The sequence below is a fragment of the Stigmatopora nigra genome, chromosome 1, assembly GCF_051989575.1.
Source record: "Stigmatopora nigra isolate UIUO_SnigA chromosome 1, RoL_Snig_1.1, whole genome shotgun sequence".
NCBI classification, from domain to species: Eukaryota; Metazoa; Chordata; class Actinopteri; order Syngnathiformes; family Syngnathidae; genus Stigmatopora; species Stigmatopora nigra.
Window position 1 is genome coordinate 11,373,247 of NC_135508.1, and position 27,833 is coordinate 11,401,079.

Consider the following 27,833-nt stretch of genomic DNA (forward strand, 5'->3'; position numbering starts at 1 on the left):
TTGATGCGAAATCATGTGCTCGTCCCATCTGTGTGGCTTAAACCTTCCCATTCCCTCCCAGGGTTTGGCAATCTTCCTGGCCATGTTTCTTTATGTGAAGCTGTCAATTAGGTGGCATGGTTAATGAGGAGCTGGCTGTGCACCATTTGGGGGAGGGTCACTTTGATGGAAGGAGGAATTGTTTTGAAAGCAGACGGGAGACAAAGCATTAAAAAAATGTATCGGCTAATTGAAAGGTTCTACTTCTTTAGCTCATTTTGCATAAAAGGTCAGTATTTGACTATGAAGAATATCAACCATACAGTTTAAGATGTCTGATTACTAATCTCTCAATTATAGTAAAATGAATCTAATTTGCATCCCATTTTTGTATCAGCTATAAGTATGTTTGTGTGTTTGGCTGTATATACCTTCAAAACAATGTAGACTGGAGTTTATCCTCTTCTGACACTCAACAGGAAACATGTCATTGCATGTCTGGGTGGTAAGTCGTACGTCTCCGCTATCTGCGTCAAAGTAATGAAAACATTCACATAAATAAGAATAATGACGCAAATCCAAATCAAATAATACATCCCCTCAAGTACTGTACAGTAAGTCCTTGTAAAATAAAAATATTTGAAATGGTGGTTACAAGGTTGGGCTCATATATTTCAAAGTTAAGGTTCAATTATCCAATAAAGTGGCCTTGGTGAATTTACCCTGATTGACCAAATTTAGATGCATTTGTCCAAAAGTCATCTGGATTAGATGCTAGCTCACCCCCAGGTACTAAAGAGAATACTGTCAGCTGTATAGAAAATGAATGAAGGGTTAAATAGTGAGGCATAACCAGAGAAGGGAAGTATAATTATCTTTGTGTCGACTCCATGTGTCTGTCAGAGGAAAGTGTCAGCATCTCTCTGTCATCTTAGTGTTTTACATAGAGCGGATGATGTTATTGAATCCGCTAAGCCAATGAATCTCAGAAATCCAGTTAGTAAGAATGAGTCCAGGAATCCTTAAAATCAAACACAGGTATTGTTTTATAGGTAAAAATCAATGTGCTCTGCAAAATAGTTTGGACGCAACTGAAAACTGAATTTCATAAATATTAGAATTTCCACCATTGATTAGAAACAATTACCTCAATGAAAATTAAGAATTGCTTTCTGTGTTTTGAGATGCGCCGACGCGCACTAATGTATCTTCTATTTAAAAGGGTACAAAGAGTTCAGTATAAAGTGCTACACCCACAAGAGGAAGATTTTTTTTACCATTTATGTTCCCTTTGGGCTCCGGTTTTAAAGCATTGTGCAATGGAAAGGTTAGCGCATGGCAATGTAAACATTTTCATGCCAATTTCTAAGAGGTGAGCAGTGTTTTGTCTGCCTGAAAATTAATTGAATTGATTGCTTTTATTGTCATTAAACAAGTATATAATGAGATTAAATGCCCTTGGCCTGCAGACATGCCACCGTAGGGTGCCCTCTTGTGGCATAATTTGAAACGATCCCAACAGAAAGGTGATTGTACAGTAAATATTAATATACACGTACTACTATAGTATAGGGCACAGTCATTTGTTTTTAAGCTTACAATATGGCAGACCACTTCCTAATTAAAAGCCAATACATATATATTTTTTACTGTAACCAAAAAGGAAAGCAAACTTGCATTTTGGTAGGTTTTGGTTTTGACCGATGTACCAAGGAGCTTTTCCGACTTGTATGAGCTCTGCATGGCGTAGATGATTTCGTATAAATCCTCCATTACAGCCACTTGCTTTAGGGACACTACACGTATAGCCGTGTAAATGTATACACTACCCCCCCCCCCCCAAATAGAGTCACTCATTTTATTTTGGATGCAACTTTATTTTGAGGATCCACTGTATGTGGTGGTTTATACAAACCTGAATTTGTTTCCAAATAAATAGAGGGCTATTCTCCTGCTATAGACACCCAATTGTGAATGGAGAGGATGTCGGCGAATAATAGTAACTCCCAGTCTAAATAGATTGAACATCAAGCGTTGCCAGGGGACTGAAAGGTGAGCATATATACCCAACTGTCCCAGCTTTAAAAATGTTGACTTCTATCATTGTCAAAGGACGGCAATAATTTAGCTTATTTTAAGGACTTTTTGATGAATCATGCTATGCTGATGGTACACGTGGGAGGAATTCCTATAAAATGATTGTGAGAATCATACTTGCAAATTACTCAGAAAAAAAAACGGCAAATTATTTTTGAATAACTTTGTATAGACTATAGATGGATGAACATACAAAAATTGAAAGTTTACTCTACCCACATGCAATAACACGCTCAACTAATAGCATCCATGCTGGCCTTGGCTCTCTCCATTTCGTGCAGGAAGCTGTAAAACTGGGGAAGAGACAATTCTGAAAAATACAAAAGGATGAAATGTCACTTAAAAACAATTCGGAATACATTATACTTATCTTAACTACTTGGGAGAATGCCTTGACCCCAATGTCATTATGAAAAGGCCACGACAATATTCAGGCAGGCTTATTATACAATTTCTAAGCAATGTTATAATAGTAAGATTTGTTATCACAGTGTATATTTTTGTAAAATTTTAAATAATTATCCATAAAATAAATATGAGATTTTAAATTTGTGGAAAAAAAATCTGTTAGCCTCGAAAAATGACAGTCTTTTAACATAAATGCTCACCCATGTAGAGGTTTTCTGTTGAATTTCCCTTCTGGACGACCAATTTGAGCTGCAACCAATGAAAACAGACAAACCATTTAACATCGAAACGAGGGATCAAAGTACTTTGTTTGTTTTTTTTCACTCAAAATGCTAACATTAAAATAAAACATTGCAAATTCCAAGGCCCAGGAAAAAAAGGTATCTGTCTGAAGGTTAGATTGTCAAAAAGTAGATATTGAGCAAAGAAAGTTTGAGCCTGCTGGTGTGGAGGGCTTACCTGGAGAAAGATGTTGCTCATCTTGTGGATCTCACTCGTGCCAACAGTCACTAAAAAGTCAAAGGTTAAAACACACACGTCTTTATTTGAAACAATATTTTTAGAACAAACCAAAAAGTTAAAGAGGCCTACTATTTTGTGTGGTTGTGCCAAGTAATTAAAAAAAAGATTGAATTTACTAATTGACAACTAAACATAAATGATTTGCCAACACTTAATGTTGAACTAAAATTATTGTCAACGTATTAGCTAATAAGGGATTTTAAATTTAAGGCCCAGCTTGCAGACAACACGATGATTTGGGTGGAGACACGTAGAGATGCACTCTGTTAGCATGTCAATGAGCATTTTAATACCTCCACTGGTAAAACAAAGCATTTTGTTGAAAGATAAACAAATGTATCTTAACAACAGATTACCATTATGCTAATACTTTGTGACTTAATAGATCAAGGGGCCCTGCCACTAAGGGCCCATTTACACAGAGACGCTCTGACTTAAACAACAGAAAACACTCCGTTACATATTTCACTTATAGTCTAGCAGATCTCGATTCGGATATCCGTTTAAACGAGTCTGCTTGAATATGATGTAGTATTTATGTCATACAATTGGGGGCAGTGCAGATTTTTCAATACTCAAAGCAGTAAAATGGTAATGACAGCTTGGTAGGATTCTGTTTGGACAAACAGAAAATTACTATTACAACTTTGCAGTCCAGTGGACTACAAAACATTAAAAGATCAATGCAGTGTATGCTGGAAGTCATGCATGTTATGTAGCCATAACAACAAAAGAATGCAAAAATAATTGCAATATTCACATCAATATGATAAGTATATTCTGATTCATCTCACCACCAAACTTCCATTCCATGTCCACCAGTCTGTTGACAGTCAATATTTGCCTCACTGCCAGTCTACAAAGTGTCGCACGATGCTCTTCCCACTGCAAGGTAACAGTAAAGTCAGTAAGTGTGGAAAGGACTGGCAATTTAACAAGAGAAAGAGCAGGACCTGTTGAGAAAAGTGAGCCGCCTTGTCCTCATGAAGACCTGTAAAGGCAAAGACAAGGATTAAAATAACATATGTAATGGAATTTGTCTTGCAACTTGATAGGAAAATATGCTATATACATTATAAATCATACCTAAGGTCTGCAAATCTTCTTTCAGTTGCACAGAAGTTAGATTTTTCTTAATTGCACCTGAAAAGTAAACATTTCCTATTGTAACCCATAATAAGGATCTGTTTACACCCGTGTGCCACAGACCTAAAACAGTATGGCATAGTTTATAGGATGGTTAGATAAAATTCATGTGTTTGAATTCCCAGGTTGAAACTGGTCCTACTCTTTTCATGTTTGGAGTGTGTGTCTCAAAATTACCCTGCGGCACAAGAATGACACTCTTCATCAGGTTCTTTAGTGGGCCTGCACTCATCCTATTTTCATCTGCAAAATCACTCAGCTGCTGCATCAATTTCTCTACCTACAATCAAACACAGACAGACACATACAATTATTCAGTATATTAGTAGTAGTATAATTGTTAAAGATGTCTACAATGATTCCACATCATTGGGTTAATCTTGTGTCTCTAATTGCCACTTCCTAGGTCTTCGTAAAACTGTTTAGGGCAAGAACATTGCTCAATATTTTGTATTATAATAATAATAATTCATGGCCCACCCACACAGTTCAAATGGATTGGATGTCTACGGGGTCAATGGCAGCGATTGGGTTGGTTCATCAAATCCTGTATGTTATTTCCAGACTTGACTATGGTATATTATATAAAATATGCTGCTATTTAGTGTAACACTTAGTACAGAAAAAAAAATCATACACATTAGAGCACTTCATAATACAGGCGTATTTGACTAAGCATGTTTGTGCTTACCGCTTTTGGATCGAGCAAAAACTGGAAAAGGATTTCCACCAGACGAATAAATTGCTGAAAATTTAAAACAAAAAAAATATTTTAAAATACAAATTGTTTCATGCTTGACAAGAGTTTGGAGAAGTCAAATGATCTGATTCTTTGCCATTGTGCCGTATTGTTTGTCTTTCACTAATGGTGTATTTTTTTCCAGTTTATTATACATATTAAGAGAGGAGTTCTCTTTCGTGCAAAAACTTCATCACTGCCTCCCCCATATTTGAGGCGCACAAAAACACAGCCTCGGTGTCTTTGCATGCACCAAATGCAGTTTCGCCGGGGTTGTCTGCGTTACTCCCACATATGTCATATGATTTGACGTTCTCCGCTAGCTTTGTTTGTGTAAAGGTGAAAGATCTCCGCTAGCATGTCGCGTTTTACCTCATCGGTGAATTTATTAAGGTTGTTGAAGTCGCCGCTGATAGAGTTTGGTAAAGCATCTTTAGTGAAGTGAAGCTGCAACATTTTAATTCAGTTTTTCTTTTTAAACTTTGGCCAAACCCCGAAAGAGACTGACTTTTATTAGTCCACTTCCGGGTGGATTGTTACGCACGCAACGTAAGCAAAGCTTCCGCTTTGAATAGTACGTAAATCACGACGCCTTTTTGCATGTGGCAAATAGGTGTTTTGGAGAGCAAAAAAATATATAACGCTGAATGACAATTTTGGAATTCATAAAAATGGTGGAAATGTGAAAAAATAGTTTTGGGAATAGAGAATTTGACAGCAAATCCCTAACCAACAGAAGGCTGTCTTTTACTGACTAAATCTGAACTATAATTCAAAAAAAGTAAGTGAATAAAAAGTAAGTGGAGTATTCACCCTGAACTGGATGTCAAACAATCAAATCGTACAGGGACACAAATAACCAACCATAATTTAATTTGGTGTCAATTTGATGTGGGTCAATTGGTCTACCAAGCCTGTTTTTAATATGTTAGAAAAAACTGGAGTACCTGAAAGAAACCCACGCAGGCACAGGAAGAAAATGCACAGAGGAAGTGCAGATTAAAACACTGATCTCAGACTGGTGATGAACCAGATCCCCCAATGATGCATAGTAGACTGGTTGAAGACAGACTACACCCTGGTTGCCAGTCAGCTGTTGGGCACACGATGGACAGACCAGTCAGGCGAGTGAGTCTCCACACCATCAGGTGGCTTCAAGATGAGTAAATGAATGAATAAAAATTGCAGACAACATTATCTTAACCTCATCTTCAATGGTGGTATACTTAGTTCGCACACAAGTTGGGCCACACCTGGAGTAACCTGAGGCCAGAGGTTCACCTGCGGATTAACCTCTCCAACAAAAAACACGCCCCGCCCCCAACAGAGTTAAGGGGGGTGGCATTCGAAGAGGGCGAGCACAGATCTGCGGCAGCACGTTCTTGCTGCGTGATAAACTTGTGCACGACATACACTCAGTGCCAGACTCAACTTCAGGAAAGACTTGCACCGCGGGAAAAAAAGAAAAGCTATTTATCTCCTGGAAGCTTTTGTGAGTTATTTCCCGTCTTTTTCGAATGATATACTTGCAGCTTGACTTATGTCATGTTGTTTACTGCTTACAACATTGGGGCATGCATGGTACATGCGTGCATGCCTTCTTGGACACGCGTGCGCGGACGAAGTTTTCTGCTTTCACTTTGTTGCGCTTCATTTCTTTTCTCATATTCGGCAAGTCAGTTATTCAATGTTAACATGAAAAGATAAGTGGAAAAGGATACTCTACCTCATTTTTGCCTTTTTGCGCTGTTTGTGCACATTATAACAGGAGTGGGTGAACTTTAACTATGGTCCCATTGAATCCACATTGTTTTCTGTGCACTGATTTTAGTATGTAATGTCATTTTAGAGCTCAACTATGATGTGAAAGCATTCATTTAGTGATATGTTGGGATTCTTTGACCGCAGATATGCACTTAAAAAACTATCTCCATGAAGGAACACTCACTGTCACATTATCAGAAATTATTTTATCTATCGATTCATTCATTCATTTTCGGAACTGCTTATCCTCACAAGTCTCGCGTGGGGTGCTAGAGCCTACCCCAGCTAACTTCGGCACCAGGCGGGGGACACCTTGAATTGGGTCGCCAGCCAATCACAGGGCACTTGCAGAAGGGCAACCATTCTTAATTAGAATCATACCCCAAAGGGGGAATTTAGAGTGCTAAACCACTCTACCCTGAATGATTTCGGGTTTTGGGAGGAAACGAGAATACCCAGAGAAAACCCACGCAAACTCTTTATTCTTTTTATAGGAAAAATAGTTTTTGTTTTGTACCGTGAAAGACAAAACCCTCAAATGAAAACGCTAGGGTTAGGGTTGACTGTCTCCTTTGACCAGCTGGCCTCCAATTAAGCTAGGATAGGCTCCAGCACCCCCCGTAGCCCTAATGAGGATAAAGAATTATTTTGCAAATTTTATTAAATCAGTGCCCCGTGTGAGGCTCGAACTCACGACCTTCAGATTATGAGACTGACGCGCTGCCTACTGCGCCAACGAGGCCTGATGGGGATTTGGGGAACAAGTAAGAATCAAAAACTATATTGAAACAAAACACCGTAAATAATAATGAATACTGGCATTGTAAGAGCTGCATACTGCGCCGACGAACCCTGACGTCAAAATGTGGTAAAGGGAAGCAACAAGAACGTTATCAAAAGAAAACATCGAATACTGACACTGTGTGAGTATTGTTCTGCAAATTTTGTGAAATAAGTGCCCCGTGTGAGGCTCGAACTCACGACCTTCAGATTATGAGACTGACGCGCTGCCTACTGCGCCAACGAGGCCTGCTGTGCATATTAGGAAAAGGGAAGAATCAAAAACTATATTGAAACAAAACACTTTAAATAATAATGAATACTGGCATTGTGAGAGCTGCCTACTGTGCCAATAACAGATTTTTATTAAATTATGGTGTTACGTAGATAGCAAAGTAGATATAGTTTTTAAATTTTTCAGGGGTTTGACTTGATGTAGAATTTTGAGAAACACTGGTTTAGAATATGTATTTGCACAAGCAGCACTGCCATGGATGAAAATAATGGTGGGGCTTCACTTCCATGTGTCACAGATGCAGGAAGTAAATTTTGTTTGTCAGTCACGTGACACACCCGCTTTAAGAATGTCTACCATTTTGTGGAGTTGACCGAGCATAAAGTGATCCAAAAGTACATGACTGACAAGGAATGTGACCCCAAGCGAGATCCAGAGCCCCCTCCTCGAAACACACGCACACACATTTAGGAAGTGAACAATCACCTCCATAATCTCCAGCAACTTTGATGTGGACCCCCTACCTTTAATTCCCCTTACCCTTAAATGGGCCCCACTGGTTTTGTCCTCCATTCTCCCTTCAGACTCTGATACATTGTTGTCGCCTCCGTTGCTTTTCTTCAGACGAAGCAAAAAAAGTTTCCAAGGTAAAATAATATAGGATAACACTGACATTGAATCCATCATGTGAGCACCTATGTGGAATTTGTTGTGTTTTGGTGCTGGGTTTGAACCTGTACTTGCAAAATCAACACCAAAACACAACAAATACCGTATAGGAGCTCACCAGCATATTCAGAATTCAAAAGCAAGGAAAGGAAACCGCACATTGTTTCAGCTTTAGGTGCATGTCTCATAGTGATTGTTTTTTTTTCTTTCAATTTTGAAAAGAACCCTACTGAACTGTGCCACATAATACCATACTACTGGTATGACTCTACAGATTATATATTGTCGGTTACCTAAGAGGCGACCGAGTGGCTCACAGCTCTGGGGTCCTGGTTTAAAATCCAGGTTGGTCCACCTGTGTGGAGTTTGCATGTTCTCCGCGGGCCTGTGTGGGTTTTCTCTGGGTACTCAAGTTTCCTTCCACATTTCAAATACACACATAGTAGGCTGATTGGACACACTAAATACAAATATTTTCAGTGGTGGGAAACCATACTTCTCCCCGTGTTTTCTGGATGAAGATAAAAAGAAGAATGGGATAAAAAAATCATTTGCATTCTACCATGTGGTTAACCATCCTAGTTTTTAAGATGGGGTGGATCCAGTGTAGTCACTGTTTTTTGTAAAGCACGGTTTAAAACAAACAATATGTCCCTTATTTTCCACAAAAACTTCCTCTGTATAGTATCAATAAAAATGACTTTGATTCCCGAGCCAATCACAGACTAGCTACAACACACAAGCAGAGCTGCGTGTTGCCTTTGGTTGTCACTTCCTGTGCCGGGTTAAAAATAAAATAAAAATTGGTAAATGAAAAATATGTAGGGATTCCTGCACACACAAATCAGATTATTCTGGTAACCATAATAATAATAATAATGTGATTAAAGCATTTAATCACCATGACACCATGTCTTCAGGCGTAAGATGATGGCTACCTAAGGCCTCCTGGCTTGCCTGCACACACACACACACAAACGCATGCACACACATTCACACAAAGTCACGTGTTGACGTATACTACTCATGTGCATGCAAGCTGAACGTAATTAATCCTCAAACAATGCAAAGAAGAATGTGGCGAGTACACACTGCATATCCTTTTTTTGTGTGTTGCCGGTTCCTTTCAGCATGTCAGAACATGTTTTTTGTAGTTTCCTCAAGATATCAGGTCACTCTTACCATGAAATAGTGGACACACCACAGCTTCAAATGTAACGTAGCATTTTAGAACAACTATCACCAATAAACATAATAAAAAAAAGGCAATTCCTTCTGGACTTGTGATTTGTGTGTTTCTTTCCATTCATTTTAAGATAAAATAAAATGAAGCAATAGTGAACTGGCAATTTTTGATTCCTGTGTCCACCATGTCATTAAAATAAACACAGAAACATCCTATGTATAGATAATACCTTCTGTGAATTCAATCAGGATTCAAATATTTTCATTATCTATTTGTTAATTGTCTAATTAATCTATTGACAGGTTTGTGAAGGGATCATCACCATCAGCCACAGCGATGCCTTCAGATCAGTACACTGCTGTTGCCATGGAGACAAACCAAACCATGCCCTCCATGGTGAGACCAAACATTTATGCAGGATTATTTATGTGCATAATAAACAGAATACTACACTATGGAGAATTAATGAAAAACTAGCTTGTCATTAAGTTTTCATGACATTTGGGCATAATAACTTTTTAAAATATGGTGAAGTTTACACTGGGGTACACATGATGAAGCACGCTAACAATACTGAGGCATGTGTACCAATTAAGAATACAGCTAAATGAAATAATTTGATAAAATACTAAATCAAAACACTGATCAACATCTTCATTCGTTGTTTTTTTTGTAATGGTGTCATTCTTACACCTCAACATTATGGCCACAAAACATTGAAAACATTTTTTTAATTCTTTTTTTTTACTATGATGAAATGTAAATAATTGTGTTGAATGTGTATGTACACATAAGGCCCTTGAATTCTGATAAATTGAGCGTAGGCCCTTGAATTCTGATAAATTGAGCGTAGGCCCTTGAATTCGGATAAATTGAGCGTAGGCCTTTGAATTGAACCATTTCCAATATCACACCATTGTCCAAAGAATCAATGTCATATATCGTCATTATATTGTTGATTTATACATTTCCCCAACAGCCTCGTCTGAGACTGTTCTTTCTGATAGTGTAAAAAATAAAAGCCCACAAAAAGCCATCTCTTTTTATGCGTGCAAAATTGGAACTCTCCTGAGCTCCCCAAGAATCCCTTACCAGAAAAGCTCCCCACAATGAGATGTATTGCTGGCCGTTAAGGCTTGTTCCTCTTTTTCTCTCATAAATCACTAAAGTCTGGAGGGGAAACTAAGGGAGGGGGTTATCTTCCTTCCATTCACCATCTGCTCCTATTTCTTTTCTATTTTCAACAACCCCCAAAATGGTAAATGCAATATCAAATATATAAATATATTATATTCCTCTGTTGATTCATGATGATTTTTTGAGATATAGCCATTTAGCCTCTGGTAAGAGACCTGCACGTTTTCATTCAAAAGTTGGACATCCAGCATGAATTTAGTTCATGTGCAAAATTTGTAATAGAGTTTAGGTTGTCCAGTCCTTCTGCCACATGTGGGTCACTGGGTATTTCTGTGAATATTATGTATTTATTTTGCGCATGCAATAAAAATACCCATCCATCCTTTTCCAACACGTCATTATTTGGCAGAGCCAATCCCAGCTGACTTCAGGTGAAAGGCAGACTATGCCATACACTGGTCAGGGTACAGACAGGCTATAGTACAAGAAAAAAACAGAAAAGTTTATCTTACCACCTGATGGTAATAGGCCTCCAGCTAGTTGAATTACATAGGAAGAGAGAATAAGGCAGAGCTAATGAATGTCAATAGCACAGGTACATTTTTATGTGCAATGAAAAAACTTATGTGTCAGACTCTAGGTTGGTCTAGATGCAAATAGTTCTTATTATGAGAGGTGCTATCTCATCTCAAGATTGCAATCTCATATCTGTGCCATTTGGAGGTTGTCCAAGCGTTCATGTCAGATTCACAACTATCTGCTGAAATATTTTCTGCGGTGTTCCTCAAGAATGTGTCCTCTGCCCCTTTTCACACCAAACACACCAAAGATTCAGTATATCACTCAACCATTTGACAATCAAAAGTGCTATCACATATTGAGCCAAACAAAATGGTTCTGCTCAGATTCCTCGACTCACATTCCTGAATTGCAGCTCTTCCTCAATGTGCCCAAGCTAAAACATGTTTTTATTTATTTATGCAATAATACAATACATATGGTGACCTGAAACAGTTAAAAAGCCAATGTAACATTTCCCTTGTGAATGTGCATCTCACACCGATCCACTTGCGGCTGGCGAACCTGTAGGTTTGGAGCTGTATTTTGAACTAAACATGCTCAAAAACTCTAAATTGTTACGTAAAAAGTCGCTAACTAGTTCTTGCTGCGGTTTATTCATTTCTGCTTTGTGCCACATTCACAAGGTGGAGGTGAGCCCACCACCGCCCGAAAGCCTGTCGCAGAATGACAGTGGAGTAGAGCTGACGAATGAGAGCAGCCCACTGGCAGCGGCCGAGCCACCGTCACCCTTCAGCCCTAAGCAGAATGGGGATGCCGCATCACCTCGAGGTAAATCACATTCAAGGGAGTTTTATACTTCACCGAATGATGTGTTTATTCATAGAAATTCTCTTTTTACTGTACTATTCTTAAATTGTTCCGTATAATTGTCATGTCTCAGCCACTCTTCTGAATTTATTTAGTCATCTGGTGTTGCTTACTTTATCCATTATGTAGTTTATATTCAAAAGCTAAGTTCAAATCTGGTCTTCCCCATTGATGCTGCTGTGATCCAACCTCGGATAAGCAGGAGGAAATGGGTGGTTAGGTTGAATCAATTATCATAATCTATACGTGTCAATAGGAACATTTTGTTTGCATATGCTTTGACTTCTTCTTTATTATCTTTGCAGATGGTAACTTGTGTCTGGAAGAAAGAGCCAGGACCAGGAAGCGGCCTGGGGGCCAGGACGAGCCCTGGGACCCGTATAGTAAAGTATGGGTGTAAACTGATAGCACGATAGCATTAACAAACACAAAAGATAACACTTCTTGTTTGTCCTGTATGTGCGTCGGTGTTCAGGACAAGTCTCAGCTGGCTTTGAGGCCACGGCCGCGCTCCCGGAACATTTTCCAGGCCAGTCTGAAACCTCATGCAAAACCTCGCAGACAGACACCCAAACATGAGCCTGTGGCCACCATGGTAATGATACAAATAGAACAGAAAGCCTCTTATTAGTCATGCAATGAACAAAAAACACAATAACGTCATCGTCAGAATGCACAAAATTGATGTCAGATCCTGTCTTCCTCATCAGGATGGTGCAGCTGCTCTGGCAGTCTCACCCAATGTGGTTCCTGAGTCGTCGTGTCTGGAGCTGCTGGAGCACAATTCCAAAGACTCGGCTCGAAGCAGTGGAACCACCACGTCCAGTTGTGATGCTCTTGCCGAATACAACGTAAGGGTCAATTTGATGCCTCCCAGAAACCATTTTTGCGAAAACTGGGAAGATAACAGATTACAGGGGCATTATTTTTGTATACAATACTGTGTCTACAGGACAATAAAGGCTTCAGCGTGGGTGAGCTGGTGTGGGGGAAGATCAAGGGCTTTTCCTGGTGGCCTGGAATGGTGGTGACCTGGCGGGCTACCGGAAAGCGGCAGGCCAGCCACGGAATGAGGTGGCTACAGTGGTTTGGAGACGGGAAGTTCTCGGAGGTGCGAAACCGGACTAAACAATCACAACCTGCATTGGTTCTTACCTCAGCTAATCAACCATTACCGTCCTCACAGGTTTCCGCTGACAAGATGGATTCCATTACATCATTTGATAAGTTTTTCAATCAAGCGTCCTATACTAAACTGGCATCTTATCGCAGGGCCATCTTCCAGGTTTTGGAGGTAAAGCTAAATCAGCATACATTGTAATCATAAAGCTGAGCAGCAAGTTTTGAGATTGCTGAATCATTTGTGTGATCTCATATCCTCACGGTCCAGATGGCCAGCATCCGGGCAGAAAAGGAGTTCCCGCCCTGTGAGTCAGACAACCCCGATGAGCAAGTCAAGCCCATGCTGGACTGGGCACAAGGAGGCTTCCTACCCAAAGGCCAAGAGGGCCTCAAACCCAAAGGTGGTACTGGTAAGCAGATGCCAATTTTCCACCACCACTCCATGTATGCTGGTGGCTTGACTCTGTATGTGTGTGCACATGTTTAGAAAGTGCAATGCTTGAACTACAAACCCTGGAAGTGTCACTGCCAGAGTATATACCAAGTGCCAAGCAGCCCAGGTTGAGTTTAAGCAAGAACAAGGTTGAGGAATCATATAGTAGAGGTAGGTTTTCCATCTGCTCACCTATCCCTTACAGCTTGACCTCTCAGGGGTTGCAACAGCAAAACAATGAATTGATAAGACCCTTTTTAACATCATGGGTGCCAAAAAGATATCCAATTGTGTCAATGGGCTTCAAACGCATTTTGCATCAGCACACTTAGCAGTCTCATTATCATGTTTGTGCGTTATTCCAGAACAAATGGTCAATGAAGTCCTGAAAAATAACAGAAGTATAGAAGGTAAACACTTCTCTTAACAACGCACACTTTCTGCACTATATTGTCAGGTTATCTCATATAGGGATTGTGTCTTTGTGTGTCAGAGTTCTGTCTCTCATGTGGCAAGATGGGGGCAGCGACTTTCCACCCACTTTTTGAAGGAGGCCTATGCCAGACATGCAAGGTAACAATGTAACCAAATCAAAACATGAATTAGTCAGAGTGCCAGATTAACAGCATAGAGGGACTCATATGTAACACCTACTTTTTCCAAATTCCCAATCAAAATCGGGCCCAAAAAAGTTGGTAAAAAACAAATGCTAACTTGCAAAGTTAATGTAGTAAAGTTATGTAATGTACATATTGGGCAGTATTTCACACACAATGGCAAAAGATACCAATAAAAAGTTGGTCATCAACAACAGAAAGCTAACTAACCGACGAACCTAACAGCAGTCAACTTCCACACAGGATGTATACTTGGAAACTTCCTACATGTATGACGATGACGGCTACCAGTCCTACTGCACTGTCTGCTGCGGTGGCCGTGAGGTTCTGCTGTGCGGAAACGCCAACTGCTGCAGGTATGCCGCAGACATTAAGATACTCTTTCCGCACCACTCTAACATCCTGACTGATATAAAGATGAATTAAGTGTATTAAAACAGGTTAAACAATAATTAATCATTTGGAAGATTTCTTAAGTCATGGTTATTTGATGAAAACTAAAGTAAATCTGTTTCAACATTAAATATTTAGTCTTGGTCATGTACACAATTAGATATAGATTAAGTATGATTTGCAAATCATTATATTCTGTATTTGTTTCATGCTACATCTCAACCAGACTGTAAAATACAACTACCTATATATGCCAACGTAATGTGTGTACCCAACAGATGTTTCTGTGTGGACTGTCTGGACATCCTTGTGTGCAATGGAGCATCGAACAATGCACGCTTACTGGATCCTTGGCGATGCTACATGTGCCAGCCTCTGTTTACAAATGGCGTTCTCAAGCGCCGTCATGACTGGAGTGTCAAACTGCAGGAATTCTTTGCCAATGACAATGGACAGGAGTTTGTAAGTTAAATTTCCTTAATAGTTTTGCCCATATCATACTATTTCCATTCCCCAGACTCTCTATTTGGAGAGTGGTTCAATATGTAAAAATTCTGTGAAATAAATAGAAATGACATGAAAATTGTCATTTAGACGTATAATAGACAACCCACCCTTTATTGTTATACATTTCAGTAGTATTTAAGATGAAATTAAGATGAATTAATCATGTATTTGCCGACTGTCCCTCCAGGAAACCCCAAAGATTTACCCGGCAATCCCAGCAGAGCAAAGGCGACCAGTCCGAGTCCTCTCATTGTTTGATGGCATCGCCACAGGTTAGTGAGAGACAGGAGGACTTTCAAAAAATGTTTGCTTGTGCACAAATGTGGACCAAAATTAAATTTAAACAGTTTTTAAAATGGCTTTACTTGTTTTGCCGAATTTAAATCCTTTAATATTTTGAACACGACATTGAAAAGTCAAGATTTATCACATTAAAAATTTAAATGTACTGCATCCTCTTGAATAGTTACCCTAATCACATTTTAAGTTGAAATTGAAAAATTGTCAATTTTTACGCATTCAATGTGTTACTGAACTTTTCTGATGTGACAGGATTATCTTTACGGGTCATCAGTTATGCGTTTGTGCTTGTAGGCTACCTGGTCCTAAGAGAGTTGGGATTTAAGGTGGACCAGTATGTGGCATCCGAGGTTTGCGAGGAGTCTATATCTGTTGGCGTGGTCCGACATGAAGGAAAGATCCACTATGTCCACGATGTGCGTAACATCACAAGGAAAAATGTAAGGGCCGAAATATGAACAATATTTTTTTCTAATATGCCACAGTGTGTGTCATGTTATACTTTAAACTATTCCTACACTCTTAGATTCAGGAGTGGGGCCCATTTGATCTAGTGATAGGAGGAAGTCCTTGTAATGACCTGTCTATTGTCAACCCAGCCAGGAAAGGCCTCTTTGGTAAGACAATTTCTTAAACATAACACATCAATACAATTAAACATAGTACATGTACATGTAAACTACCCCCATGATCAAGTTTTGCACTTCACCATTCAGATGAGTGGGGCGCAAGTTTTGACCAATGGTTTACATACAACTGAAATGTAATGTCAATATGGTATCTAAAGTTATCTATGTGCTCACTCTTTTTGGTTTCAGAAGGCACAGGGAGGCTGTTCTTTGAATTTTACCGTCTACTTAGCGAGGCAAAGCCCAAAGAAGGAGAGAATCGTCCATTTTTCTGGATGTTCGAGAACGTTGTGGCAATGGGAGTAAATGACAAGAGGGACATTTCACGATATCTGGAGGTGAGAGTCTTGTTGACCATCTGATGAGTACTAGAGCATGAATCTGAACAGAATAATTTCCCCTCCATTTCAATGCCAGGCTTGAGTAGAAAAAGTAAATTAGATTAAAAATGATTTTCGCTTGCAGTCAAAATGACTACCACTTCTGTTTTTTTTTAATTAAATTTTCATATCAACCTTAACACACCGATCTTTTCACACAAATTAACAAGCTTTTCCTTTGGCTACATCGACTACCCAACAAATAAAGGCCAATACTTGATTGCCTGCGTATATACGCGCCACTTATCACCAGCAAATGAACACCATTCCTTCATAGTAAACAGATCTCACCTAATAATTATCAAATAACTACCCGTAGTAAATCTAATGGTGGAGTGTACCTAATAATTACCAGTTGTAAATCGTCTGAATCCACTGATAACACAGTCCTTAAAACAAGGTAACATTCATCAATATTTTTTAGTCAGGGCATCTGAAGGTGCTTGTTATTAAAAATGGAATGTTTGCATGTATTCCAGTGTAACCCTGTGATGATTGATGCCATCGAAGTCTCAGCAGCCCACCGAGCGCGGTACTTTTGGGGAAATCTCCCCGGCATGAACAGGTAGGAACAAGGTTCCAAACATGCCCCTATGGTACAATGGTTGCAATATTTTTTAACAATATACATTACATATTTAAACAATTGTGTACTGTAGGCTGCTACCGCCCTGTCTTTTAAATTTCCATTAATACAGTGGGGATGTCTGCAGCTTTTAGTCCAGTGAGGATTACAATTTAGTTGTGTCAAATTTTCTGAGTGCAGTTTAAAGACCTATAATTACGGGACAAGTGTCTTCAGGACCTTTTATCATTCTAGACCTCTATGTGCCTCTGGAATGGACAGGCTTGAACTTCAAGACTGCCTGGAACACGGAAGAGTTGCAAAGGTGACTGAATCAAAGAAATGTTGAAATATAGAAATATTGTGAAACTTTTAAAGAATAATTTGCTAACAAAAAATATGATTTTTTAGTTTGGAAAGGTGCGCACTATCACAACTCGTTCCAACTCCATTAAACAGGGGAAAGACCAACACTTTCCAGTCTTGATGAATGGAAAAGAAGACATCTTATGGTGCACTGAACTTGAGAGGTAAACACACTGTTAAATGGTCATGTATCAACCAGTACTGCCAACCTGCTGCCAGTTTTTGTGATACATGCTGGTAGACACCATTTACATTTCTAACGGTGACAAAAACTTTTTCAGAATCTTTGGCTTCCCAGTCCACTACACAGATGTGTCCAACATGGGAAGAGGTGCTCGACAGAGACTTCTAGGCCGGTCCTGGAGCGTTCCTGTCATCAGGCATCTTTTTGCACCCCTCAAAGATTTCTTTGCCTGTGATTAGTTGCCAGATCTCACCCTCTTTAAAGCCAGGCGTATGACCAGTAAATGGACACCACCTTCACTTATACCTTGCCATCAAACCAACCATTAAACAAGAAACCTCGAATCAAGCAAAAGAAAAGAAAATGCACTGTAATGATGCAAACTGTTATCTGTGAATACACTATCACCAAATACTGTTTCAGTCGAAATCGGCCATTAGAAAGTGTCAATTTCTAGAACAGACAACACTTGTAACCAGCACCTGAATAATTATTCTGCTGTCAAAAAAAGAATCACACACCCAAATATACATGACACACGTTACCCTAGATTTATTTACTCAATGTATCATCATAAAGCAGCTGCTGACAATTATCAGGAAATAGGCTTTAACCTACTCAAGGAAATTGTTTTTTATGGCGATACTACTTGGTGTCAACCCTTATAGTTTGACCAGTTTGTTGTTGTTTCATGTTTTATAGATGGAAAAACTATGGGAGGAAGAATTTAGGACAGCTTTGTAGGAGACACTGATTTCATTTGGAAGGTAGCGAATTTGAGGCTAGTTGTCATTTCATTATCATTTTGGGTGCTCTTTTTGCTATTCTTTTGTTGTAGTTTCATAGTTAAGTTGACAACTTTTACTACGACCGTGAAAGAGTTAATGGTTGAATGTTTGGGGAAGGGGAACATGATTATCATGTTTAACAGTTATTGCATATCCCCAAAACCTGCAGGTGTGATTAAAAAAATACTTGAAATAAGCCAACGCAAACAAAATAGCCATCTCCAAGGGGCTCATTTTGTTTTCTCCCTATGTTTTTTTCTGGAAGTCCTAAACTTTCAAGTATTTTGAAGCAAACGGCTGTTTACCTTAACGTGCAGTATTTTGCACCAACAAGCACTAATCACCTAAATGTGTGCTTAAACTTTTGTTACTTTTATTACTGCTGTCTTATTTCCAAGTGTCATCACTGAAAGTTTTTTTTATTTGTTGCTGTCACCAAAACTTAATGTGCATTACCTCAAAGAAATACTGGTTTTCTATTGTGTTTAATCACAGGAACTGTAGAACTATTTTTGCAATGAAAACATGTTTAGCGGTCTTGTGTTCTGTTTTCTCATGCCATCAAGGGACCATAAGAAAAGTGTTTACATGTTTCTTTCATTGGTGTACCTCTTGTGTGTTTTCAACTGCTCTTTCTTTGTGGGTTCCTTAAAAAACTGACACTAATTTTAGTGCATTTTAATCCATAGAGGTATCGTATTATAGCTTTTAGATTTTTGGATTGTTTCATGTAAAAAAATCAGAACTAAAAAGATGTGTATTTTTAGAACTTCATTGTAAGACGTTAAACAAGTTTTGATATTTCGTGTGTGTTTGTACTTAATAAAAGCTAGTTTTTTGCATGAATAGATGGAGTTTATTTTAATATTCCACCCTCTACTTTCTGCACAGCCTTTTGAGTTGCACAATTTACTATATTAAAACATTTCATGATAATGCCATGCACAAAATGCTTCATACTTTAGGCTGACTGGACGCTCTAAATTGACCCTAGGTATGGTTGTCTGTCCCCTTGTGCCCTGCGACCAGTTGGCGACCAATTCAGGCCCGGAGACAGCTGGGATTGGCTCCAGCTCCCCCTGTGACCCTAATGAGGATAAAGTGGTTCAGAAAATGAGATAAGACAAGGGAAGTATGTTTGTGTGATATTCGTTTTGGAAAAAAACAGCGTTAGTTCCTTTTGTAGGAAAATCGCTTCCGATAAATATCGTTTTGTGCTCAATTCAATTAAAAACTAATTCCAAAATGTTATTTTCTTGCAATTTTGTAGTACGTAAACATGGATCTTGCCAAGTAGAACCTATCCGCTGCTAGTAAGTATTATTTTTCTTAACTATATCGACTTTTGGACAAAAATCTGGTCCAGATGGTTGTGCAACTTAAACTTAAATTGCTCAAATCCCCGTCGGAATTTTTGGGGATACGGCGTGAGTGGGGCAATCTGAAGTTTTACGACCATACTGGGGTCGAGGATGGGTTTATTGTTTGGGGAAAAGAGGGGGCAGGGGTTGGGGGCCCCGAGGCCCCCCCAGCCCCTCAGCTTTGTGCTTCTTTAAATGTCCAGGTCACGCCGAGGGAAGCAGCCATGGTAAGCACGTCCAAACTGATTTTCTCCATCAAGTGTCAATTTCTATCAAGTCTTATAACTCGATGTTGTCACCAGCTTCGTTGTATGTCGCACACTACAAAACATGTAAATGTAAAATGTTTAAGTCAATTTAGTCAATAGTTTTTTTGTTTGTTTTTTACTGTGCAACCGCTGGTATTTATTTCGAAGATAAGTGTTTACATTGATGGGCGCGATTGCATTTAATAAACTGTAAGCGATATTTTTTCATTAGTTTACAGTTTTCACATGATCTGCAAAAGATGCTCGTTGAAAATCACATTTTCTCAAGCGATTGTTTACAATTGATTTCAGTTGTATACGTGACGCGTGCCTTTCTTATGCGCCTGATGGGCTTGTTATAGTCGTTTGCCGTGGGAATTGCGTGTTTATACGCTTGTTGTTACAAGGATTTACTCGGTTTTCTGAAAATTGTGTTTTTCACCGTGTTGCCTTTCGGCGTGGTCAATATATGTCGTCATCTGATCCTGGTTCCGGGGAAGTACTTCTCAATTGGTGCAAATGAGAATAAATCTGACCGTGGATCGGTTTACTCAAGAAGCGTCAATGCTATTGATTCAACTGGCTGTAGTGCTACCCGCGCAGATGTGATTGGTCGGAAGATCACCACTTCCGATCCTCACCTTTACTCACTTCCGAGCAGAACGTGTTTTACCTGTTTTCCAGCGCTTTCTTATGTTGTACTCGAACAAGGACACTGTTGTTCGTTCCATTACTTCATATATGATTGTATAATTCATTTTAAGTCCTTGTTTTGTAAACAAGGTTTTAAAACCCAAATAGAGATTTCGTCGCTTCCAAATTGTCCTACGATGCATTGCGAATTGTCCTGACCAGAACCAACCAGTCTTAAGAGTTGCAAGATGGTTAAAGCAATGAAATTTGGATATTTTTCATGACAATCACAAGATCCCCGAAAAATAAGCAGGCTCCCAATAGATGAAAAATCACGATGGTGCCAATAAGTTATCTAATTTATTTGTCCTGGTGTAAAAGTGTCTTGTCCTTTTTAGTCTTAGCATTTAGTTCTGTTTCTTTCTGTCACATCTTAACCAAGGCATAGGCCGAATGTCACAGTAAAGTTGGCACTTCCAGTAAAAAAAAAAAAAGAATGCCGCCCCTATATTTCTCTATTGCATGCTTTCATAAACACCACTTTTATAAGCTTTTTTTAATCCTCTGCCTTCCTGTAGTGAAATTTAGGCCAATGAGGCAAAGATGGAGGAAATTGTGAAATACTCGTAGTCACTAATACAAAGAATTAGTGAGTTTGGTTTCGCCAGTGTGGTGACCTCTAACATGATAAGTTGCAAAAAAAGGGGGAAAAAAGAATTAGGATTGACACGATGAACTCATTTTAGCAATGTATTTGATTTTTAACCCCCCCCCCTTTTCACTCCATTTTGAAGGTTTTCATCGATACCTGGGGTCTATCAAAGAGTCAAGATGAAGAAACATCTAGAACGGTGTCTCCAGCACACAAACTGCTGCACAAGAATCAACAAAAAGAACCTCTAGCGTCTACATGGCCCATGTGTCATTCAGACTCCTCCGGTGACACTGACCATTCATCTGGTGGGACTTATTAATTAATCTTCATACTATTCATAGATCTGTCAAAGACACACTTGTGCGCTAACAAATGACTACAGTACCAGGAAAATATACATAAATAAAGAAAAGAAAACACTTGGGCAAAGGTCAATATTCTGTTTTTGTTACTCAACATTTTGAATTATGTGGTAATCGTATATGTTAGAATGGACATTTGTTAATCTATAAGGATATTTCTGTCAGTTGTGACACGTTTGCATTGTGGTAAGAATAAAATGACTAACAATGGGTGTTTTGTTTGTTTGTATTTTTATGCACAGATATAATTGATATCACAGAAGAAGTAAAACAGTTTCGTATTGGGAATGGTCTCCAAACAGAAGGTAAGACCTCGTATATCCATATTTATTGTAGTTTTAGTGATCGGATTAATTGGACTCTTAAATTATATACTTGGTTACAGAGTTGGCTTTTTTATTTCAAGAAAAAGCTAAAAACTAAACATTTTTGTCCGATAACTGCCAACGCAAACCCAAAATGAACACTGCACAGATTATTAAAGGTGTACACACTATTAAATGTGACAATGTGTTTATGAATAACCTAAAATACTTTTTCAATTCAACTTATCACTTCAATGTCATGATTGTTACTTAACTTTTTTGTCTTTGTGGCAGAGGCCAAAGCAAAAAAGGAATCGGTGGATGAAATCATTTATATCCTGGACAGTGATGATGCAAGAGATGTCAAAAGCCCAAGTGATGTGGCTTGTAAAAACGGTACGACAGTTATACTGTAGAATAATTTACTATGGTCATAAAAATGCCTTCATATTCTATACCAAGCTTAAAAAGGCACATATACATTACATTAGACCAGCAATGGTTCACATTTTTGTACAAATTGTGAAGTAGACGATACTAACTGGTCACTGTAATGCCCTAAAAGCCAACTAAGATACACTGTTGAATCTTCAATGTATGTAATTATTACATCTGGCAGGAAACTGGACTGCCAATGACACAAACGATAAAGAAGAAGGCTCAAGCCAAGATTCGAGCCGTACACCTCAAAACTGTGAGTCATACATGCTCGTTGGACTCGTCCACTGTTCTGCACGGAAATGACAATCTACTTTTGCATTGTCAACGGGATAGTTAGTATTAATCCATGATATCCTGTTGCTTCTCATGAAGGTGGCGACTCATCAGACAGCAGAACGAAAAAGAAGAAACTTGTCAAAAGAGCGTGTCGCGCCTCTTCGGGCAAACAGTCCAAGACCCTGCAAACCACCCCCAAACGGAAACGCAAGACACAATACCTAAAGAAAAAAATCAAAACTGAAAAGGTTTATTTGGAGGAAGAGGAGAAATACAACTATGAGAAAGGCAAAGTTGGGAGGAGGAGGATCAAAAGAGAGAGTGCTTCATGCAGCCTTGCATCAGATGGCAACCAAACACCCGAATTGCAAAAGAGAAAGTATACTCCCCGGGTGTACACTAAATCCACCTCGTGCAGTGTCACCTACACACAGCCTGACCAGGCACACCGAGGCAAGTTATTTTTCATTCACACTACTGATTATACCCAAATATTGTTATTTGTACATACAGGCGTGCTAAAACAAGTGCTATTTTTTAGAAAGGTGTCACAGTACAGTATTAAAAATAGCTTCCGTATTGATTTTTATCCTATAAATCTGTCCCCATTATTTTCAGATAAAATGCCTCCAGTTATTTCCCATGTTTGAAACCTATTGTCTATCACATAAATCCGAAAATTTGAAAACCTGCAGTTTACAATCTATAGCAACTTATATATAAACATTAGAGTGTGTATGACTGGGGATTTGTATAATTTGGTGGGTGGGGTTTATTGTTAGATATTCCTGTCTGTGCTAGTGTGTTAAATCTTAAATATGCTCTATGTTATGTGCAGAAAAGACCATTAAGAGGATTATGAAGTGCAACCTCGACATTGAAGGTGTGTGTGCCATCAAGAAACATCTTTAATGAAATCCTCTTTGCATTTTACACGCACACGTTGTAATTTCAGCAGTGAAGAAGGTGATATCAGATGTGAACATTTGCATTGGTAATAAGATGTTTGTCATTACTCTGCAGATTTCTGTTTGTGTTGCGGGACTGACGACGTGGAGATTTTTCACCCTCTCTTCAAGGGAGGGCTCTGCTTGAAATGCAAAGTAAGAAATAGTTACTAAACTAATTGCCAAATCGCGGGAGGAAAAAACAAGAGGGTTAGGGCAGTTTAAAATGCTAACTACAGGGCCATACAATATGTATAGTGTAGACAAATAGGATTGGTCATGACCCAATGTCAGAGTACACTTAGATTTCTACGAGTTGGATGTCATACCTACCGCACGCACAATTTAGACTCTTTATTTACATTACGTTCGAAACAGGATCGCTTGAACATAGATCTGATCCCTAAAACTCAGAACCTGAATCTGTCTCGTATCATAATGAAATGATCAAAGTCCACCTGGCTTTTCTGCAGAACAACTTCGCGGAGACTTTGTATCGCTATGATGAGGACGGCTACCAGTCCTACTGCACCATCTGCTGTTACGGCCTGGAGGTCATCCTATGCGGAAATGGCGGCTGCTGCAGGTCCGTGTCAAATTCCTCCTTCAATACCATTCCAGATTATTCACCTAACTGCTTTTATCTCCTCTTCCAAGGTCCTACTGCAACGACTGTCTCAACATCCTGGTAGGACATGGGACTTTCAACTTGCTCAAGGATCAGGACCCGTGGATCTGCTACCTTTGTCAAGCCCACCAAGCCCACAGCGCCCTCATTCCCAGAGAAGACTGGAGCATCCGCGTACAGCAGTTTTTTGCCAACAACCGTGACATGGAGTTTGTGAGTCATCATCGAACATCATTTGTAGCTTTTTGTCACCTATTATAGAGTCTTATCTTCCATACTGCTTATCCCCACATGGTTTGTCGTCATTTCTGATCTTCCCCTTTAGGAACCTCATCGTGTTTACCCGTCCATCCCCACTAATTTACGAAAACCTATCCGAGTTCTCTCACTTTTTGACGGCATTGCAACAGGTCAGTGAACGAACATGTGGCAACATCCACTGTGTTTAGCTTCGTGTCTTGCCTAACAACGGGTCGCTCTGTCACAGGATACCAAGTATTGAAGGAACTTGGCTTTAAGATTCAAAGGTACATCGCTTCGGAGATTTGTGAGGATTCAATCTCGGTGGGGGTCATCAATCACGATGGGAAGATAATCCATGTTGGTGACATCCGCTGCATCACCAAGGAACTTGTACGAGCACACTCGTGTATGCACACACAGCCATACACTCGAGCTTGCATGCTTACATGCCTCTTTACGGAAATTGTTTATTATATGACAACCTACAGACATGACAGACTAATCCACCATAAAATGTACCATATACTTTATCCAGAAGTGAATGTGAATAAAAAGAATAGTCGACGGTTTTGGCAATTTCGATTTATGCTGCCAATCAACAATCGTACACATGAATAATATAGTATAATCAATGTATATCTAAATTATATATTTGTTTGATTTCTAGGTGGAGGCGTGGGGTCCTTTTGACCTTCTTATTGGTGGAAGCCCCTGCAACGACCTGTCCATTGTTAATCCCATTAGAAAAGGAATCTACGGTCTGTGATTTATCGGCCATTGTGACCCATTGTTTGTTCTCCAGAGGAATAAGGTCATTGAGGTCTTAACTGTAGCCCTTCCTTCCTCAGAGGGTTCAGGGAGGCTCTTCTTCGACTACTACCGTATTCTGCAGTTGCTAAAACCCAAAGAGGAAGACCACCGGCCATTCTTCTGGCTGTTTGAAAACGTTGTCTTCATGAACATCCACGACAGATTGAACATATGCCGCTTCCTCGAGGTGCCTTTTCTCACCACTCATCCATTCATTTTGCTCCTATGTTGCCTTACTTCTCTTCTTTTAATTGCCAGTGCAACCCAGTGCTGGTGGACGCCATCAAAGTGAGCCCCGCCCACCGAGCGCGTTACTTCTGGGGGAACATCCCGGGAATGAGCAGGTGATTCGCATGACACTCGTGATAGGGCAGGGGCAACATATTCTTAAACTCTTTCCTTGGAAAGAAAAACACCTTTAATCTTGAAATGGGAAATAAGAAGGGATGTGAAAGTCTGTTAGCCTGGAAAGGGTGCCATTACATTTTAAATATGACATTTCATTTTTTAAAATTTTGATTGCATTTTAACGAAGCTTTTTACCATAGGCCAATCGCAGCTTCCCACAATGACAAGTTGAGTCTACAGGATTGTTTGGAGCTCGGCAGAGAAGCCAGGGTTAGTACCTTCACAACTGTGGTGTTTGCTATGCAAACCTTTTGGCTTTTCAATGTCATGTGCATCACGTTAAAAGAGTACAAAATAGTCTGAATTATAAGATTAAAATCCAAACAACTTTTTCAAAAATGAAGCCGTCTAGTCAATTTTCCACTTTGCTTTTGATGATTTAAAGAACTGATACATTTCCAGGTGACACATGCATGTCTAAAAAACAACATGTAATATAACCATTAGGCATGTTAATTAATGTTTGACAAGTCACTGGTGACTTGAGCTGTACCTTTAACATAGGTGTTGTTTTTGTGTTCCCTTCCAGGTCACCAAAGTGAGAACCATAACCACAAACCCAAACTCACTGAAACAGGGTAAAAATGTCTCGCAACTTCCAGTCTTCCATCAGGGAAAAGACGACATCCTTTGGATCACGGAACTTGAAAAGTAAAATTAAAACAAAAGAAAAGACCAATCATCTGTGTTTTCTTAACCTCTCAGAATGAATTTAACTTGTTTTGCAAGAAAATTTCTTTACTATTATTGATCAAGAAGCACAATAAAATACAAATATGGACAGTACAAATAAAATAACTGCACAGCTCAATGGATAATTAAAAATGTATACTAGTCTATCGTCAGATTTAAAATATATCTATTATATAATCTTTTGAATAAATTCATGAATGTGGGGGGGGGGGGGGGCTTATAAGTCAAGTTTTATTCAGCTTTATTCTCATGAGATCATGTCTATTTTCAGTAAAGTTTTCTCTCACTTTACCTCATCAGGATATTTGGCTTTCCCAAACATTACACGGACGTGAGGAACATGAACCGACAGCAAAGGCAGAAGGTTTTGGGAAAGTCGTGGAGCGTTCCCGTCATCCGTCACCTCTTTGCCCCTCTCAAGGACTATTTTGCCTGTGAGGAGCTTACCACGCAAAGCCCGGCTGCCACCGGAAACGTTCCTCCCTAGGTGCACCATCGCTGCTTAAAAAAGATTTAGCTGCTAGATTCATATTTTTTTCCTAAAGGAACAACAATGTTTTTAGTCTGTAAAGTCTTTTTAAATACTTTTTTTTAATTTCTCAACAGTAACTTGAATATACAGTAGGCCTAACAGAACAGCATAACAGCTTTTTTGTATGATTTTTAATCTTTTTAACTCGGGGAAAAATGTTTTTTATACAGAAATATACAGTATATTTATATACACATGAGGACCAGTACATACAATTCTTTGTAAAAAAAAAAAAACTGGGTTACCGCATCAAAGTTTTTAAAATATCTTCATCCAAGTCTCAACAATGGGAAATACCATGAACACAATTCTGTATTCATTGTTTTTACTGAACACTGCTTGTTTTGCAAATACTGGAATACAGGGGAGAAAGTGGAACCTTTGAAATACATACATATTTGTTGCGATTCGTTTTTGGCATCTCTTTATACATTTCATATGGAGCAGTAAATCTGCTGGAAATATTGAGGTTTGAACACGGGCATTGGCATATATCACCCCTACTTTCGTACCTTCTTTCTTAGTACAGAATTGAAGGCCTGCAATGTTTGCCACTTAGTACTTAAATTTAAAAACAGCATGTGATTGGCTAGCCACTGAAGGAGGGTGCTGCTCATAGTTAGCTCGGACAAGCTCCAGCACCCCTCGCAACCAAAAATGAATGAAAAAATGAATTTAAACACAGCTGTAAAGTTCATTGGGCTTATGTTACGTTATATAAGGCATTGATGACCAAAAATAGTCACTTGCCCAATAAAGGTTTGGGGGGCTTAAGAAAAAAAATCATAATTATCAAAAAAATAGTGACTTGCTTTTAAAAGGGCTAAGAGTGGCAACCTACTAGGCTGCCACTCTAGTGAACTGATGCCTGAAATATAGTAGTAGTAGTAGTATAGTATAGTATAGTATATAATATATACTATACTCTACTCTACTCTACTCTACTCTACTCTACT

At 39.1% G+C, this 27,833-nt stretch overlaps 2 protein-coding genes and 2 non-coding genes across 4 annotated transcripts; 1 reads left to right on the forward strand and 3 right to left on the reverse strand.

The window, feature by feature from the left end:
- Window positions 1-1,841: 1,841 nt before the first annotated feature.
- Window positions 1,842-5,427, reverse strand: commd7 (COMM domain containing 7). The gene is made up of 9 exons (XM_077720403.1): window positions 5,264-5,427; window positions 4,844-4,897; window positions 4,330-4,432; window positions 4,093-4,149; window positions 3,960-3,997; window positions 3,801-3,891; window positions 2,944-2,993; window positions 2,685-2,733; window positions 1,842-2,386 (listed from the first exon to the last, which is right to left on the reverse strand). Exons 1-9 carry the CDS (start codon window positions 5,345-5,347, stop codon window positions 2,310-2,312), a joined length of 603 nt encoding a protein of 200 aa, XP_077576529.1. The 5' UTR covers window positions 5,348-5,427; the 3' UTR covers window positions 1,842-2,309.
- Window positions 5,428-6,250: 823 nt separating this feature from the next.
- On the forward strand, window positions 6,251-27,284 carry LOC144205538 (uncharacterized). Its single transcript, XM_077729957.1, is given in 38 exon segments — window positions 6,251-6,383; window positions 9,828-9,921; window positions 11,868-12,012; window positions 12,357-12,439; window positions 12,527-12,646; window positions 12,762-12,902; window positions 13,004-13,162; window positions 13,238-13,345; window positions 13,442-13,583; window positions 13,661-13,777; window positions 13,972-14,016; window positions 14,100-14,179; window positions 14,467-14,579; window positions 14,895-15,078; window positions 15,311-15,395; window positions 15,718-15,863; window positions 15,950-16,040; window positions 16,242-16,390; window positions 16,912-16,997; window positions 17,253-17,322; window positions 17,409-17,527; window positions 17,645-17,826; window positions 21,837-21,899; window positions 22,194-22,295; window positions 22,519-22,593; window positions 22,713-23,069; window positions 23,455-23,499; window positions 23,640-23,719; window positions 24,037-24,149; window positions 24,221-24,404; window positions 24,517-24,601; window positions 24,679-24,824; window positions 25,102-25,192; window positions 25,283-25,431; window positions 25,503-25,588; window positions 25,793-25,862; window positions 26,182-26,303; window positions 26,646-27,284. Coding segments are annotated over 37 exon segments (4,380 nt in total). The 5' UTR covers window positions 6,251-6,383; window positions 9,828-9,861; the 3' UTR covers window positions 26,833-27,284.
- Window positions 7,325-7,397, reverse strand: trnam-cau (transfer RNA methionine (anticodon CAU)). Its single transcript has one exon. It is a non-coding gene; the product is annotated as a tRNA-Met (tRNA).
- trnam-cau (transfer RNA methionine (anticodon CAU)) lies at window positions 7,612-7,684 on the reverse strand. The gene has a single exon. It is a non-coding gene; the product is annotated as a tRNA-Met (tRNA).
- Window positions 27,285-27,833: the final 549 nt, after the last annotated feature.

Excerpts from the sequence above, each read along its gene's own strand:
- commd7 (XM_077720403.1), bottom strand. The coding sequence starts at position 5,347 with ATGTTGCAGCTTCACTTCACTAAAGATGCTTTACCAAACTCTATCAGC. Across the intron at positions 4,898-5,263 it reads TTAATAAATTCACCGATGAG|CAATTTATTCGTCTGGTGGA; the intron begins GTAAAACGCGAC and ends TTAAATTTTCAG. Across the intron at positions 3,998-4,092 it reads AGAAGATTTGCAGACCTTAG|GTCTTCATGAGGACAAGGCG; the intron begins GTATGATTTATA and ends TTGCCTTTACAG.